Here is an 18,792-nt window from a genome sequence, read left to right on the forward strand (position 1 = left end):
AAGGAAAATGATAGAATTTGCTAATTGTTTCTGTTTATTAAGAGTGATTTTACATCCACATGAAGGTTAGCTTCTGTCTGATACTGATTTGAAATTAATAGACAGCAGGTTTATAACAATCAAAAGGAAGTACTTCTACATTGCCAGGGGATGTTGTGAAGGCCAAAATTCTAAACTGCGTTCAAAAAAGAATTAGATAAGTTTATGGAGGATAGGTCCATCAGTGGCTATAAACCAAGATGGTCAGGGATGCAACCCCATTTATTAAGCCTCTGACTTCCAGATGCTGGGACTGGACCAAAGTGGAGGGATCACTCAATAATTGCCCTGTTCTGTTCATTCCCTCTGAAGCATCTGGATACTGGGCTAGATGTACCATTGGTCTGACCTAGTATGGCCGTTCTTACATTGTTATGATTTACTTTTGGCTGTTTTACATACGGAGTTGTTTACTTTGATTTTCTTCTTTTGGTCTCCATGGCCCACCAGTGTCACAACAACTGTTTTTCTGCATATAAAAGCCAGAGCCAGAATTAGGGGGTAGCCAGGGTTGAAATTAAAATTGAACTCTTACTGGCACGGGGGCCGGCTTCCCCCACACCCCTGAAGGGGCGGGGCCGTGGGCGGAAGGAGCAGGGCTGGGGTCAGCACCCCCCAGCCAGCCCATCTGCACTGCCTGGGCCGCACCGCCCAGGGCTCCAGCGGCGATTTAAAGGGTCCGGGGCTCCGGCCGCTGCTGCGGAAGCAGCATTGGCGGCCGGAGCCCTGGGCCCTTTTAAATTGTGGGTGCTGAGGCAGCTGCTCCTTTTGCCCCCCCCCATCAGCAGTCCCGGGGCGGGGGAGAAAGGGGCAACCACATTAACGGCAGCGCTTTAAGCAGGGTCCTTTGCCACGGCAGCACTTTAAAGTCAGCTGTACAGGCCGGTACCAGCAGCCACTTTTAACCGGTACATCGTACCAGCCCATACCGCCTTACTTTCACCCCTGGGGGTAGCCAGCAGGGCAACTGACTGGGACCCCATGCCACAGGGTTCCCCACAAAGCTAAGTTGCTCAGCTAAGTTTCTCAGGTGGCAGGCCTGGGAGCCCTGGGCTTCAGGCCCACGCTGTGAGGCTTCAGCTTTTTACCCTGGGCCCCAGCAAGTCTAACACTGGCCCTGTTTGGCGGCCCCCCTGAAACCTGCTCGCAGCCCTCCAGGGGCCCCAGACCCCTGCCTGAGAATCATTGAGCTAAGATACACATTGAATTGTTGCTTTAAATTCCATTTTTGTAACATAGCTTATTTCTTTTAATGTTGCAATTAAAGGAATTCAGCATTAACATTAGCACTTTCCTGGCTTCTTTAGGCTTATATTATACCTTTAATATTATTAAATAGTGAACTGAAATGCTTATTCAGAAGTACTAAACTCTGTTTACGATTCCAAATCATGAATAGGCTGCACCTTCATTTGGATTTTGAGGGATCCAAGTAGGTACTTGAGAGTATAATTTGGTCCATCATGTAGATTTTCACGTTACAAATACATTTAAAAATGAGTAATGAATTTTGTTTTCTTACTTTGCTTGTTTCCCCTGCTACAACCAATGACATCTTTACCATCTTTAAGAGCTTGAGGCTATACATTTTTATGCACTTGAGTACTCAAGTGAGTAGGCCCATTGGGCCATTTTCTTAGCTCCAGCACAAGTGAGGAAGTGACAGAAAGGTGCTCTTTGTGCCCTTCCCAAATCTTGGGGTCATATGAAACATTTCCCTATGCAAGGGAGATCCTTCAGTAGTTGCTAACCTGACACTAAGGCTATTCTGCACTCTGTATGCGTGCAGATCTATACTACCAGGCTTAGGCTCCAAACCTGGAAAGCATCTTTCCTCAGGGGAGTGCTTAAGCACATCAGTGAGACTTAAGCACATGGTTAAACACTGTCTGAATCATGTCCTTAGTGTGCCTCCCACCACTGGTAGTCTCGCTGGCTGTTCTTAGGAGTGTTTGCAGAATCAAGCCCTATAGTAACACAGGAAATTCAGCTTGAGTAGTGTATGAGATGTCATCAAGTGTGCAGGTAAAGCACAGAACCCTGAGGTCCAGTAATGACAGGTGAAAATTTTTCCAATCATTTCTAAAAATTCATTTGTTTGTACTTCTTTGTCTACGCTTGTATTCTGTCAATTGTTTAGAATATCAGACAGTTCTTTTAATTTAAAAAGCTTGTCTGTTCAACATTACATTTAGGGTTTTTAAATTTAATTTCTTTGTTGTAATTTAATAAATGAAAAATCATTTCATGGAATGTTGTTATTTACCCAAAAGATCTGGGTAAATAACAACATTTCTTGAGTTGTTCCAGGGCCTGTGTGTGGTTAAATGTATATTCAGAAATTTTGGAAAACTTTTATTGCAAGTATCAATCTGACTGGAGCAATTCTAATCTATCTGGTATTCGGGGAGTTTTATAAATGCATAGTGTGAGACCAATAAAGTAGAATGGCTCAGTCAGAGCCATTATTGTCTATTGGACAAATACATGTATTCAGCTTTTTTCCATCCATATTATTATGCACACAATTGGAATGGCTGCTTTAGAGCCATTTTGGTCTATTGGGTAATACAGACCGTATTTAGGATGTTTGCTCTGAATAGTAAAAATCTTTATGAATATTTGTGGGTAAAAAAAATGGAATGCACAAGAGTAGTAGCCAATTTTTAAATGACAATATTTTTCCCTTTTCAAATTTTTGTTTGCATACCATATTGCTGTCACCTTAAAACGGTAGCTGGCATTTAGTTCTCCTGAGACACCAAACTGTGAGAGCCATGAAGATGCATTACACAATTACTTCCAAGCTGATGGTTACAGGGATTGCCAGGGAATCATTCAGAAAGGTTGTCCTGTCAGGCAGAAAGCGTATGGCCACCATCTTGGAATTGTTCCTTCTGATGGCAAATGCCCATGGGTTCATTTAAATCACAATTCTATCTCTGATATGGATTTTCATGGGAAACAAAGTTTTAAAAGCAGCTGTTCTTGGTAGAAATGATTTTTAAGTTGGTGGCAAGAAGAACCTATATTGGGGTGGTCAGAAGCATGTTCTAAGGTTGTTTATTTCCTTGGTGTGTTTTCTTGGCATCTGGTCAAATATGCTTCTGAACATTAAAAACATTTCTCTATATGCCTCTACTAGTGCTTGCTACCTCCCACTTGAAATTCTAACTGTACCTAAATGGGAATCAGTAGGTTCCTTTATTTGCTCCTAGCAATGTAGAGCACATTTCCAGTTGGAAATCCAACTATATTAACATCAAACAAGAGCAAATTATGGTCCTGTCCATTTCAACAATTCCCTTTTGAGATCCAGCCATGGGTACTCCATTAGCAGAGTTTCTGAGTGTCCCACACTTTTTAATGGATAGCCTCACAACACTATTGTGAGGTAGGGCAGTGCTGTTATCCCCATTTCACAAATACGGAACTGAGGCACAGAGAAACTAAGCAACTTGGCCAAGGTCACTCAGAAATCTGTGGCAGAGCAGGGAATTGAACACAGGTCTCTGAAGTCTTAGTATCCTAATAACTGGACCATCCTTCTTCTTCTCCAAGAGGAAAATTAAAGTAGACTTTACAAATACAAAAAGAGCATTCCATGTCTTCCATTGTCCTGACTCAAAAAACTTAAAGTGACCTAATAAGGTGGTCATCTGTAAGAGGTGACAGGACTTATTGTCAAGTTGCAACAAAAAGCATGTACTTACAGTAAGGAAGAAACTTGAAATTAACTTACCATATCACATGGTAATAATCTTACAATGTTTCAGAACCATCGACCACCTAACGAGAAACATTCAGAGCATTCTGTCATATGAGCATTGTCATTTTTGCATTTTAAGAGAACAAATGTCATATCTAGTAAACATTTTTCTCAGGATTTAATTATAATTTATAGCACATTGCACAGCATTTGTTTTCCATTCATCATTTTATTGCTCTTCATCCTTTTCTCTATGTTTCTAAGTAAAATGGTGTGTATGCAGTTGTCTCTCTCTCCGTGTGTGTATATATGTATACATATGCAATATAATAAAAAGTAGTGTAGTGGGAACAACAGACGGCTTGTGTGTATGATGTATTATTGGCATTTTTCTTTCAAATTACTGATTTGTTGTTGCTTTGGGAGAAAGCCATGATTCTGGTGCTGTTAGTACTCTTTTAACAATTTGGAATAAATTCCTGGGCTTATCCATGTGACTAATCCAATGCCCATGTTAACATTTTAATGCAAACCCTTACATATGTGCCTGTAATACCACAAAATAAGACCTTTCTTTGTGGAAAATTTTCTAAAATTTGGATGCCAATCAAATATTTTTAGGAGTGGAGAATAAATGCAGCTTCACCATGTAAAATATTTTTTTTCTATGAAAAATACTTCAGCATTCATCTCTTTTCTCTCACTCTCCTGTTTGTGTGAATCTTAAATAATAGATCCATATTGAAGTTGGTAAATTAGCAACGATCAGCGGTGTACAGAGTACAGTCAGTAACCTGATGACGCTATACTGACATTGAGGTTTTTATGTGCGACCTTGGCACAGGTTGATTTTTAAAGCTATACCAATGGAAAATGGGTTTGGCAAACATTTGAATTCCTAACAACCCACTAACAAACCCTCAGTTCCAGCTGTAGACATTGTTGCCCCTATATGGTCATAAAAACCTACTTTGAGATCTGTGCCTTTCTCAGAACCTGCATTTTCAAATTCCATTCCATTGAGGCACCATGTTGGGCTGCATCAGTCATGCCATGTTATGAAACCTAACACGATGTGACTGATGTAGGCTGACATGACATGTCACAAAGCAACATATCAGATCATACATTTGAAACAAAACGAAACAAACTTTTTTTTCTCAAAACCTAAATTAACAAAGCAACATATTTGTTTAAAAGGCAGAAGAATCTAAAGGGTTGGATTTTTTTCTTTATATTTGCTAGTTCTTTTTCAAGACCAGAATGTTCATCCTGTCCAAGCTCTGTATTTTTCCCAGGGCAGAGACACAAACTGGGACAGCTCAAGTCTGAGTCCTACACCCAAATCCTCAAGGTATTTGGATGCCTAACTCTCATTGAAATCAATTTCAATGGGAGTTAGACACCTAAATACCTTTGAGCATCTTGGCCTTAGTGCTTTCTCCATTTCTAGGCTTGGACCTACAAGGTTCTGAGTGCTGTCAACTCCCATTGGCCTCAGTGGGTTCTGAGGGTACTCATCACCTCTCAGGGCACTCTGCATCTTCCACAACTGCTTCCAGATACCATTACTCCTATTATAGTCGATCCTTCCTGTTTTTCTTTTGTAGCTCCATCGCTTTACAATCTCTGCTCTCAGTTCACAATGTTGAAAGGTCTTCAGTCACTGAAGTGCAAACAATGTAGTGTGCTACTCTACCGCCAGGTTGTTTGAGATGTAAGCAATATAGTGTCCCCCCACTCCTCCTTCATATCTCAGAAGGATACTCCATAATTTGCTCTCCATGCTGACCTGCCTCTAACCCGATTCTCCCACACTGCAACACAATGCATTACATATTATCTTCTGAACCATCAGGCAGGGTTCTTTTTCTTAAAGGGCTTTCAAATAATTTTATGGGAAGATATATAGAAGGTAGAATATATATGACCTATAACTTGCAAAGAAAGAACCCACCAACCACCACTAGATAAAACATTATAAATTTATTGCCAACTTATCTAGGAAGGGTTATTTTAAGAACCTGCTGCCCACAACAAGTTTTGAGCTGTAATTAATGGATGGGTTATCCAAGAGAAATGGGCATTTTCCTGTGTCCCTTAGTTACAAGCAAATTGCAGATATTGTTATCTTTGCAAGTAAGAATAATCTCTGGTTTTTGTACTACTTCTGCTGTAAACAATGTTCCTCTTGCTTTCCTTTGACCCTCACTCTGTATACATATTTATATATTATTCATACTGGATTAAAAATGAATGTGCTCTTTACCACAGTTGTACTGTATTGTGACAATACAAATTAACTTATTGTGTACTTACTTTTCATATGGCAGTGATGTGAAATTTTGATGGCCTCAAAAAGTAAGCAATAGAAAAAAAGACAACATTGAACAGAATCCATTTAGGTGTATTTTATATGGTCTTATTTGTTAAATTTGTTGAATTAATAAATTATGTTCCTCATGTACAATTGCACAGTTTTGAACCTTTTGTAATACTGGATGGAATGAGGTTTTTTTTTACAAATATTAAGGGCTGTTTTTCTCCATGCTTTGTGAATTCTTTGTTTAAATATTACTTTAATGGATCAGTGTATGAATTGGTATTACTATTTTTAATCATCAGTACTTATGGTCAAGCTAATACCCCCAAAGAACTGATAAATGACATCACATTTTGTAGGCAGGGCTAGTGTGTTGTTTGTTATTAATGCTGCCTATACTTCCTATTATAAGACCCTGTTTGCAGTTGCTTATAACATGCCAAGCCTTTAACCATTTGGGCTGAATTCCTCCATTCTAGGTGTCTGCTTCAGGTGGAATATTTTGGAAAATTTCAACCAAACCAGTTCAGCCATTTCTGAGAGCAAGTCTAAGGAACATAAATTGTTTTGCCAGGGTTAAAAAAAAAAGTGGTGACCTTTTTTTTTTAAAAGCTCTGGGACCCCCCTTGCTTTGGAGCTGGGATTTGAAATTTGGCAGTGGGTGGCCTTTGTATCAGGGGCATGCCTTTTGCCATCCTGTGTAAATCTGCCCTAATTTGACAATGTTCTACGCCTTTTAAAAATCATGATTTGCACATGCTCAGCAGAGACTTCTTAGTTTTCAGCAGTTAAGTTCTACAAAAGATTCTGGCCACACTGGGCATGCTCCCACCCAGAATGGAACCAAAGTCAGACCCGTGGTGGGGTTAGAGGGGGAAGTAGACTGGAACAAGGAGCCTGTGGGACAGAAGGGGCAGAAACCAGGACTGGAAGCTGGTGGAAGCAACTGGGAATTGAATTGGAGGGAGACTGGGACTATCTGGGCAAGGAGACTGGGACTGGGATCCAGGGGGGATTGTGACTAGTTAGGCAAGGAAGTTGAGATTAGGATCTGAAAAAGGTGGACTGCAACTGGTTGGGCAAGGATACTGGGGCCAGGGAATGAAATGCGGTGGGGGACTGAGCCAGTGTGAGGGACGAAAATTGGATGAGGAGCCAGAGGGGGAGACTAGCACTCATTGGGCAAGGAGACTGAGATTGAGAACCAGTGGGATGAGAAGTAAAGAGGTGAAAGGGGAGTGAAGATAGATTGATAAGGACTCAGAATCAGGAAGAACTGAGCCTGGGACTAGGATAGGGGAAACTGGGACAGGGATGGTGAGTCAGGAGGGGTGAGACTAGGATTTGCTGGCTAAGGAGACTGGGATGAGAAGCCTGCTGTGTGGAGACTGGGACTGGCTAGATGAAGAAATAGAGCTGGGATGAGGAACGAGAAGTAGGGAAGAGAGCACTAGGACAAGGGACAAGTTGGAGGGGCAGAGCAGAAAGGGTCATGAAGAAAGGGAATGAGCAGAAGAATCCCACTATATCACACTCCATTTCAGAGCCTGAACTGGAACATAAGATTCCTGAGTCTCACCATTCCTCTGAGGTCAAAAAATATCTAAGAAACCTGCTGTCAAGGTGTCCATCCCTCTCTAAATGCTGGTCCACACAGAGGGTGTCAACCTACTACTGCTGTCAGTTATTTTGTTAGCTCAAGTGGCAGAGGTCTGTGTGGTGGATCTAAAGTGTCCAACTCTAATGGTGTTGCTTCACGATGCTAAATGATAGAATTTCTGGGTTTTTTAAATTTATTTTGCTTTTTAAAATAAAGGGATTTATTAGGGTTGCAAAGTCAAACACTAAAAAGTTATGAAATGCCAGAATTAAGGTTGCTTTTACAATCGTGTGCATGTGCATTATGATACAGTCTTTAATTACATGATCACATACAATTTTTTCCACAGGACCCCTGCCTCATTCAATGCACAGGCTGGAGCTGCTTTGGGGATGAATCAGGGATGAATAGGAGGCTGTTGTCTATAGGACTCCGGCCTCATTTGTTGCAGAAGTTGGAAGGTATATAGTGAATGAGGCTGGGGATTGCAGGAGGAGATCTCATGGTTAAGGCAGTTGATTGTTGCCTTGGAGGAACTAGATTCTATCCCTGACTGTGCCACAGAGCTCCTGTGTCATTCTAGGCAAGTCACTTAAAGCAGTTTTCTCAACAAGTTGTTGCTAATTGGGTGCCTGATGAGAGACATTGGGGTCTGGTCTGCAGAAGTGCTACACACTCTGAAGTCAAAGGAAGCTGTTCTTTGAACATGTGAAACGCTATATAAAGCTAAGCACCCTGAAAAGTCAGGTCCTAGGTGTCTCAAATTGGGCACCCAAAATTAGTTGATATTTTTGACCTTAATCTCTTTGTGCCTCAATTCCCCATCTGTAAAATGAGAATATGACCACTCCCTCAACTCACAGGGGTGTTGATTCATTCATATTTGTAAAAAGAAAAGGAGTACTTGTGGCACCTTAGAGACTAACCAATTTATTTGAGCATGAAGTGAGCTGTAGCTCACGAAAGCTCATGCTCAAATAAATTGGTTAGTCTCTAAGGTGCCACAAGTACTCCTTTTCTTTTTGCGAATACAGACTGACACGGCTGTTACTCTAAAACCATTCATATTTGTGATACACTCAGATACTGTAGTGATGAGCACCATGAAGAAAATTAATAATTCAGTCTTCAGAGCAGGGTTTGAAAAGTGTGCCACGAAAGAGGCCTAGGGCTGGACATTGAGCAGTGAAGATAAAACAAAATATTGAATAGCTGCTTATTAAGTGAGCACCATCCCTTCAGTGCACTGACTGAGGCAGAGTTCCTGTGGAAAAAATAGTATGTGATCATGTTGTTAAAGACTGTATTGTAATGCAGACATGCAAGGGGCCTGAATGAAGGTTGCAAAGGCAACACTAATTCTGGCATTTCCCAACTTTTTGACTGCTTGACTTTGCAACCTTAATAATGTTCATTTAACATACTTTTTTTGTGTATGTTTGTAATATACAAACTGAAGCTTGCAGAAATATAATTTGGTATCTGTTTGCAATGCTGTAAATCAGTTAAAATGTAAGGGATGGATGAATAAAAGTATGTTAGGGGAAAGAAAGGTAAGCTTCTCTAAACAGCAGGTAAAGAAACCGGTAACACTGTTATACATTGGTCTGACCCAAAGCCCACTGAAGACAATTTAAAGACTCTCGTTGACTTTAATGGGTTTTGGATGGGGCCCATTATGACAGTATTAGTCCACGCAATTTTAAGTGTTCTTATATGAAACCTTTGCAGAGACTAGACTGTTTATAGCAAATTAGCTTTAATAATATATAAAGACTTCGTTATACTGATGTTTTCACTTGTATTTACAGCTACTATATATCCTAAAATATAATGACAGGTTTCAGAGGAACAGCCGTGTTAGTCTGTATTCGCAAAAAGAAAAGGAGTACTTGTGGCACCTTAGAGACTAACCAATTTATTTGAGCATGAGCTTTCGTGAGCTACAGCTCACTTCATCAGATGTTTACCGTGGAAACTGCAGCAGACTTTATATACACACAGAAATCATGAAACAATACCTCCTCCCACCCCACTGTCCTGCTGGTAATAGCTTATCTAAAGTGATCAACAGGTGGGCCATTTCCAGCACAAATCCAGGTTTTCTCACCCTCCACCCCCCCACACAAATTCACTCTCCTGCTGGTGCTAGCCCATCCAAAGTGACAACTCTTTACATAATCAAGTCGGGCTATTTCCTGCATAGATCAAGGTTTTCTCACATCCCCCCCCACCCCCATACACACACAAACTCACTCTCCTGCTGGTAATAGCTCATCTAAACTGACCATTCTCCAGGTTTAAATCCAAGTTAAACCAGAACATCTGGGGGGGGGGTAGGAAAAAACAAGAGGAAACAGGCTACCTTGCATAATGACTTAGCCACTCCCAGTCTCTATTTAAGCCTAAATTAATAGTATCCAATTTGCAAATGAATTCCAATTCAGCAGTTTCTCGCTGGAGTCTGGATTTGAAGTTTTTTTGTTTTAAGATAGCGACCTTCATGTCTGTGATTGCGTGACCAGAGAGATTGAAGTGTTCTCCGACTGGTTTATGAATGTTATAATTCTTGACATCTGATTTGTGTCCATTTATTCTTTTACGTAGAGACTGTCCAGTTTGACCAATGTACATGGCAGAGGGGCATTGCTGGCACATGATGGCATAGATCACATTGGTGGATGTGCAGGTGAATGAGCCTCTGATAGTGTGGCTGATGTTATTAGGCCCTGTGATGGTGTCCCCTGAATAGATATGTGGGCACAATTGGCAACGGGCTTTGTTGCAAGGATAAGTTCCTGGGTTAGTGGTTCTGTTGTGTGGTATGTGGTTGTTGGTGAGTATTTGCTTCAGGTTGCGGGGCTGTCTGTAGGCAAGGACTGGCCTGTCTCCCAAGACTTGTGAGAGTGTTGGGTCATCCTTTAGGATAGGTTGTAGATCCTTAATAATGCGTTGGAGGGGTTTTAGTTGGGTACCCGCATGGCCCCACAGTATGCCAACATTTTTATGGCTGATTTAGAACAACGCTTCCTCAGCTCTCGTCCCCTAAAGCCCCTACTCTACTTGCGCTATATTGATGACATCTTCATCATCTGGACCCATGGAAAAGAAGCCCTTGAGGAATTCCACCATGATTTCAACAATTTCCATCCCACCACCAACCTCAGCCTGGTCCAGTCCACACAAGAGATCCACTTCCTGGACACTACAGTGCTAATAAACAATGGCCACATAAACACCACCCTATACCGTAAACCTACTGACCGCTATTCCTACCTGCATGCCTCCAGCTTTCACCCTGACCACACCACACGATCCATCGTCTACAGCCAAGCTCTGCGATACAACCGCATTTGCTCCAACCCCTCAGACAGAGACAAACACCTACAAGATCTCTGTCAAGCTTTCTTACAACTACAATACCCACCTGCAGAAGTAAAGAAACAGATTGATAGAGCCAGAAGAGTTCCCAGAAGTTACCTACTACAGGACAGGCCTAACAAAGAAAATAACAGAACGCCACTAGCCGTCACCTTCAGCCCCCAACTAAAACCCCTCCAACGCATTATTAAGGATCTACAACCTATCCTAAAGGATGACCCAACACTCTCACAAGTCTTGGGAGACAGGCCAGTCCTTGCCTACAGACAGCCCCGCAACCTGAAGCAAATACTCACCAACAACCACATACCACACAACAGAACCACTAACCCAGGAACTTATCCTTGCAACAAAGCCCGTTGCCAATTGTGCCCACATATCTATTCAGGGGACACCATCACAGGGCCTAATAACATCAGCCACACTATCAGAGGCTCGTTCACCTGCACATCCACCAATGTGATCTATGCCATCATGTGCCAGCAATGCCCCTCTGCCATGTACATTGGTCAAACTGGACAGTCTCTACGTAAAAGAATAAATGGACACAAATCAGATGTCAAGAATTATAACATTCATAAACCAGTCGGAGAACACTTCAATCTCTCTGGTCACGCAATCACAGACATGAAGGTCGCTATCTTAAAACAAAAAAACTTCAAATCCAGACTCCAGCGAGAAACTGCTGAATTGGAATTCATTTGCAAATTGGATACTATTAATTTAGGCTTAAATAGAGACTGGGAGTGGCTAAGTCATTATGCAAGGTAGCCTGTTTCCTCTTGTTTTTTCCTACCCCCCCCCCCAGATGTTCTGGTTTAACTTGGATTTAAACCTGGAGAATGGTCAGTTTAGATGAGCTATTACCAGCAGGAGAGTGAGTTTGTGTGTGTATGGGGGTGGGGGGGATGTGAGAAAACCTTGATCTATGCAGGAAATAGCCCGACTTGATTATGTAAAGAGTTGTCACTTTGGATGGGCTAGCACCAGCAGGAGAGTGAATTTGTGTGGGGGGGTGGAGGGTGAGAAAACCTGGATTTGTGCTGGAAATGGCCCACCTGTTGATCACTTTAGATAAGCTATTACCAGCAGGACAGTGGGGTGGGAGGAGGTATTGTTTCATGATTTCTGTGTGTATATAAAGTCTGCTGCAGTTTCCACGGTAAACATCTGATGAAGTGAGCTGTAGCTCACGAAAGCTCATGCTCAAATAAATTGGTTAGTCTCTAAGGTGCCACAAGTACTCCTTTTCTTTTTCCTAAAATATAAATTCACTAAAATGCAGTAATGGCTAATTTATTCACTATAGGAAGAATTTGTTTTACATGCATTTTGTGACAAACATTTTGTCAGTATATAAATTCCAGTGGTCCTTTTAATCAGATAGGATGACATCATTTCCATAAAGGAATCTGACAACAGGCACATAGTGTAATCTTATGGTGATATCAAGGAACTCGGTGTCAGGAAATATGCATTTGATTCTTGACTGCAAAGGACTTCCCATGTGACCTTGGGCAAGTCACTTAATCTCTCTGTAAATTAGTTTCCTCATCTGTAGCAGAGAGTAATAATACTTACCTACGTCTCTATATGCTTTGAGATCCTGAGATGAAAAGCACTGTGTGTGTGTTATATATATATATATAAATCAATCAACATATTACTTATTATCAGCAAATGATGGTTCCAGGATTTTCAGTATAGATTCTGCCTTCAGTTTAAAATACATGTACTGTGATCCTCAGCATAAACCACCAGATGAACAAATAAAGACATTTTTAAAATCAAAACTACAAACACCCTAGCCAGGATAAAATAGACCAAACTCATACATTATTACTGAGGTCCCTTTCCAAGGTGCGATGTTTCCTTCTATGAATTGAAGGGATAATTGTGAAATGGAATGATTTTATTGGACTTTTCTTCTGAGTTTTGCAATCTAGCTTAGAATTTCCAAAACTATGCAAATCATATTTTCAGTGAAATCTCCTTCTTTATACCCATTCAGTTTTTTACCCATTTTCTGTGCACAAAAGTGGATTGTGGAAGAATATAACTGATACTTTCAAACATGTTGTGAGTGCAGTTATGAACGTATACGCCTTTGGATTTAAGGGACTGATCCTGAAATGCATTGAATAGGTCTTGTAATCTCTTCCTTGACCACTGTTTCTAGTCCTCCTGCTGAAATTCCTCTGTGAAATCCCTGACCATTCCTATTTCTATAACTACCATTCCTAATTGTGTTCACTATGTTTCCTATTACTTTTCCCAAGATTAAATTTTCCTTGGAGATTTGCCCTTGTTAAGACTAATAATTTCTGGGTTTCATCTCTTTTCCCTGAGTACCTTGTCTGGAAAATTTCCCTTCACCTGCCCTGTCTGAGGAGCAGAAGAACCTTCAGTGCTTCAAGTCTGAGACTTAGGTAGAAACCAATTTACTGTGTCCTATGGATCCATTTAGGCCAGTGTAAATATTTTGTATTCTGGAGCAGGACCCTGTCCTAACACAACTGACATCAGTTCATTGATGATGGGCAGGCATCTCCTCCATGCACAAATGTCGTACCCTCGCTTGAGGAAACATGCCCACGGGGCTGTGTTCTGGGCACAACACTTCTCTCCTCCTGAGGAGCAGCTAGAATCTTCTGTGTGGACTCAGTCTTCAGGTGCTAATTCCCACTTTTTCCATTAAAAATAGTGGGTTGTTTTAGGGGTCCAAGCACTCTAGTTCAACTGATGACATCTCTCACAGGGAGTGAGTTTTCCTGACAACTCACCATCCAGAACACCACCAGTGTAACCCCAGTGTCACTTCAGACCTCTTTCTCTAATGGGAATAACATCTGACCAGGCTACCCATCTTCCATTTACCTATGTAAAACTAACCTGATAACACCTAAATGATGATTGGCCACAGCTCACCTGCCTGTGACATTTATCGAGTTAGGCACTCTTGGCCTCTTCCCACACAGTGTGCACTGCAATGCTTTCACACCTACAGTACTTTCCTCCTCCTCCTTCTGCGTCCTATGTAGTATGTCGTCTAGAAACAGGAGAGGGGGAAAAGTGCTCTTCTAATGTGGATATTGGATATTGTTTTTCACTTGTCCTGGATTTATGTAGATGGTCTGGCACATTTATTTATTCATTTATTTGAGCAAATTAAAGCAAGCTAAGCGCATTTGACCTCAGATGGTCCTGGTTTAAGTTAATTTGAGAGACAAAGCTCATAAAGTTCCAGTAAAACACATCAACAACTTCCCAGCATAGGTTGAAATGTGATTGCTGAAACATAACCTCCAATACCAGATACAGCACCAAGATTCAAAGTCACAATAATATGAAAAATAATATAAAGCACATTGCAAGACTGACTAAAAAAGAGCTGTGTTTCATTCATGCCTTTTTTTTTAGTCACTGTTTCATACACAAGCATACATCAGGTTCTGTGCAGTAACATTCCTTTTCTAATCTAGACTGGATATTTTATTTTTAAGTTAGCTATAGTTTTGAGCCTCCATCCAGCAAACACTCATGCACCTGCATAACATTACTCACAAGTAGTCCCACTGCAGTAAAGTTACACATATGTGTAAGTATTTGTAGGCTTGAGGCCTTGCTTATCTCAATCCATTATTGCTATCCATCCAGAAAAACACAAAACAACACAACAACTCCATGTACATAACATGAAACATACAATGTTATCCTCAGAAACCCACTCAAAGACAAAATATGTTTATTAGAGTGTGGTCTGCACATTGTCATCGTGCATTGCTCTAGATAATCAACAAATATAAAAGAATCTATTATATGGTTAACTTTATTTGCAAGTGTTCAGACTGGATCACAGAGTGAATGCTTAACAATTATGTTAACTAAGTGAGAGGGGATGGCTTAGTTTTCTTTAATGTCCCAGAAAAAGAATTTTTAACAATACAGTTTGTATGAATAGAACTCAACAAAAGAACTATGAATTTCTTATTGTTGCTCAATGCATGCAGCACTTCCTTATAGCAGTATTTCTTTGTTACACTTTGCAAAGAACTGGCTTGCAGTGAAAATGTAAATATGAGAAAAACTAACCAGACTTTTGTCTGTCACGCAGGTCACAGGCCTTTCCAGTGCAGATACTGCCCATACAGTGCCTCTCAGAAGGGAAATCTGAAGACCCATGTTCTTTGTGTCCATCGCATGCCTTTTGACAACAGCCAGTATCCAGATCGCAGGTTCAAGCGCTCCAGAGTTGACTCTGAGGCTTCTGGGAATTTAGAGGAACCTGCAGCTGTCAAACCTGGGAGCTCAGCAGAGCTAACAGAGGAGGGCAGCAAGGCCCAAGAGTAATGCAGCTGAACAAATCAATCTGTATATTGCAATATTATTTTACACAGTTCTTAGGTTGCATTTGGGTAAGAGTTTGATAACTGCATTCCAAGAAAAAGAATTGTGTACAAATTCCCAGTGGTGTACAGGATGTTTAAAACATTTAAATATATATATATATACGTATATATTACAAAAAGAAAAAAATAATTCCCAGCCCTTGAAAATGGCTGCTAAACTGTTACCTGGCAACAAGTACTTCCAAACAATGTAGGTGGGATAATAAAGTGATTTTAAAATGTTGGGAGGTCATTAGTTATTTAAAAAGCAGAGCGATTTCAAACTTCAAAGTGGTCTTTGTCCAAAAATAATGCTCTTAACAGAAAAATGATACCGTCTAAATGATTTAGTGTTGCCTTGAAGATTGAGGGGCTGTGTTTTCATTGTTGAAAACACCTTTATAATATGACACCAGCTGCTGTCATTTGCCTAGCATAGTAATGAGATGTGTTGGTAGACTGCCATGGTGCCAGTCTGACTGGAGCTGTCATTGCAGAGAAAATCAATTCAAGTGGTGTTGCAACTGCACTATAGGAGAAATCTTAGACGGCCCGTAAGCTGGGGTCAGTACTGACCTATATTGGAAAGGATTGTGATATTACATTTTTGGTTTTTTTTTTAATATACAGCCAAATGAATCAATGGTTAGAAAGAATCTGAAGACCAATGTGTGATTGCAGATTGGTTGTGTAATTCCATTTTTTTTTTAGATCAACTTTCAGTATTGAGGGAAATTCTTTTATTCTTTTCTTTCTTGTTGATGAAGAAATAGGTTGCTGTAAAAGTAGAAGTACAATATATAAAAAACATTGTTTAGTGAAACTAGTCAACCTTATCTGTAGAAGGTGCTGGTGAGAAACAGAATATTATTAACTAGCGGGTTGATTTCTTTTTCTTTCTTTTCTTTTCTTTCTTTTTTTACTTGAATGAAGGATTCCCCAGTCATGGTTAGTTTTCATTTGTTAGGTTTTATAAGTGTTACAGACATAGTGCAGGAGTTTCTTCTGGAGAAAGCTCTTATAAAGTAGCTTGACCTAAAATATGAATCCAAACATCCTGCTCTTTGTCTCTAATGAAGAAAAGTGTTTTTGCTAATATTTCTTTGTTTTTGTAAAACAAATGTGTTCTATATTTTTGAAGATTTTAGCTTTTCTACTGATTGGATCCTCCAAATTTATTAAGTTCTTTGCCATATAGGAAGCTTTTGAGAGACTACAATGAAACACACAACAAAAACAAAAAGTAAGAATAATAGGTAATGGTTTATTCTTAAATCTGCTTGAATGGCATAAAAATTAGCCTTTTAATGTACTTCCTTTGATAGAAGCAAAATCGGTGCTGTTTATCTGGTTATTATGATAGTAGAGAAGTATTAACTTCTTCTAAAACAAAATCATCCAGACTTTAAAAAAAAAAAGTCAATATTTCTTTGCAGGCTGGGAGCACAGAGTAAAACCCCAGGGCCTTAAAACTTCAGCTCTGCCTAAAGCAGTTTACAAAAAATACTAAACTGCAATCAATGTAAATAAAATTCTTAGCGCTACCCTGAGACTGGAAAAAAAAAATCTCAGGCTAATAAGGAATACGGTTTGCATATGCTGTCGGAAAGGATGTCATCCAACTGAAGTTTCAGTTTAAATGAGGTCACTGTGTAACTTGGACCCATCTGGCACAGAGCAAGCTGCTTTTCTTGTTTTTCTAGAATAGTTCTCACTGCCTTACTTAAATCGAGTTGATAAACTTAATGCAACTGTTTCTATGATCCTAGATAAAGGATTGAAATGTTATTGAAAACTTTCTGACTGTAGTAAGCTTTAGGATTTTAACTGCACTACTGTGTTTGGTGACTGTGTCAGTCGCTTGCTTTTGTGTGTTTGCGCCGCCTTCAATATCTTAGCAAAAAAAAAACATCAAAACAAAACAAAAAAAACAAAAAAGAAAAAAGCCCACATTCCATTTCTTGCACTTTTTGAGCTCTTTCAGTATTCTTTTGTGTCTTCTGAGCATTTTCAGATACGACAGGCAATAATTCTGTTTGTGACACTGGAAACATCTCCCGTTCTTTGTGATGTGTGTGTTGATTCCATTTGGTCCGGTGCTACTGTCCCTATTTTCCCCTCTGACATAGACCTTTTTTCCAGAACATTTGTAACTTGTAATACAAACAAGTGACAGCAGCAGTGATGCATTGTCAGTTTCTGAATATCATCATGCTTCTCATATCTAAACATGTCAAGTTTTTTCTCTGTAACTTCTGTAGTCTGTGATACTGGTCATAATACTGTCTACATTCCTACACAAAGAAAAATTTCTATCTTGGAGGAAATCTGAGAATAATAGAGTAGAGGATTTTGTTGCTATGCTTGTAACAATTAGAAAACTTTGTATTTAAAGTTTATTCTTGGTCATTATTTATTATTATAATACATCAGTTGACAGAACTTTATTCTGGTATAGAAGTATTAAAAGTTGTTTTTTCAGCAATGACTGTTTTCTTTCTGCTGTTAGAATAAAAATTGTCTTTGAAGCAGTACAGTTTTATCCAGTGTTTTACGCAATAAAACCTCTACCTCTGAAAAAAGTTTTCCTACTTGCATATGTTTATTAGGAACACTTAAAACATTACTTTCTGCAGCTTTGTCAGATATTAAAAAATAATGTCAGTAAATTCACTGTTGTTAGGCAGTTACTGGAGTGTACTATGCTGGGTGTGTGTGCTCAGTCCACTTATTAATCAGAACAAATCTATAAACAGTATATAGATATAGATATATTATATATTGTGACTAATTGAAAGACTGTGGAAATCTGTTTTAGCATGTAGTAATAATTGTTTTATATAATACTAATTATGTACTACAGAAAAAGCCTTGGGGTCTATCAAGCATTGATTTTAAAGTGTTTAAAGTGTGTATCATATACTGTAATGTATATAGTCATGTTTCATGTTAAAAACACATTTGTTTGTATAGATCATATACTTGGCTTTAGAAAATTGTGAGGTTTATTGTAATGGTGCATGTAAAGAAAATTGCCTACATTTTAAAGAAATTTGCAAGTGCAAGAGCCCTCATATTCTACCGGATGCATCATTATTCTTCCTGTATATGTTTGATTTTCATACTTGGAAGCAACTACATTAAAGGATCTGAAGTTCTTGACTGACACTCATTGAAAAGAGTAACAATAATTAACTCGTATCAATAAATGGATGCACCAAAGCAGACTAAATACTTCTAAAGTGCAGAAAGTAGGGGGAGAGGGGAGCCTTGCACAGGAAAACTGAGAAGGAAACAACAATGGGAAATTTTAACAGAATTAGATGAAACCACTCACACTCTGCTAATAATG

At 39.6% G+C, this 18,792-nt stretch overlaps 1 protein-coding gene across 9 annotated transcripts in view; it reads left to right on the plus strand.

The window, feature by feature from the left end:
• The window catches only part of ZNF536 (zinc finger protein 536), a 403,720-nt gene extending 385,698 nt beyond the window's left edge, over positions 1 to 18,022 (plus strand). For 8 of the 9 annotated variants that reach the window (XM_078848118.1, XM_073307805.1, XM_078848110.1 and 5 more), the window contains one exon: positions 15,167 to 18,022. In XM_078848118.1, coding sequence (XP_078704244.1) covers positions 15,167 to 15,402 — 236 coding nt within the window. In that variant the 3' untranslated portion in view covers positions 15,403 to 18,022. The remainder of the gene's footprint in view (positions 1 to 15,166) is intronic. The other variant, XM_078848112.1, reaches the window with a different exon arrangement.
• The last annotated feature ends 770 nt before the right edge of the window (positions 18,023 to 18,792 follow it).

This window comes from Lepidochelys kempii, chromosome 12, assembly GCF_965140285.1.
Source record: "Lepidochelys kempii isolate rLepKem1 chromosome 12, rLepKem1.hap1, whole genome shotgun sequence".
In the NCBI taxonomy this organism is placed as follows: Eukaryota; Metazoa; Chordata; order Testudines; family Cheloniidae; genus Lepidochelys; species Lepidochelys kempii.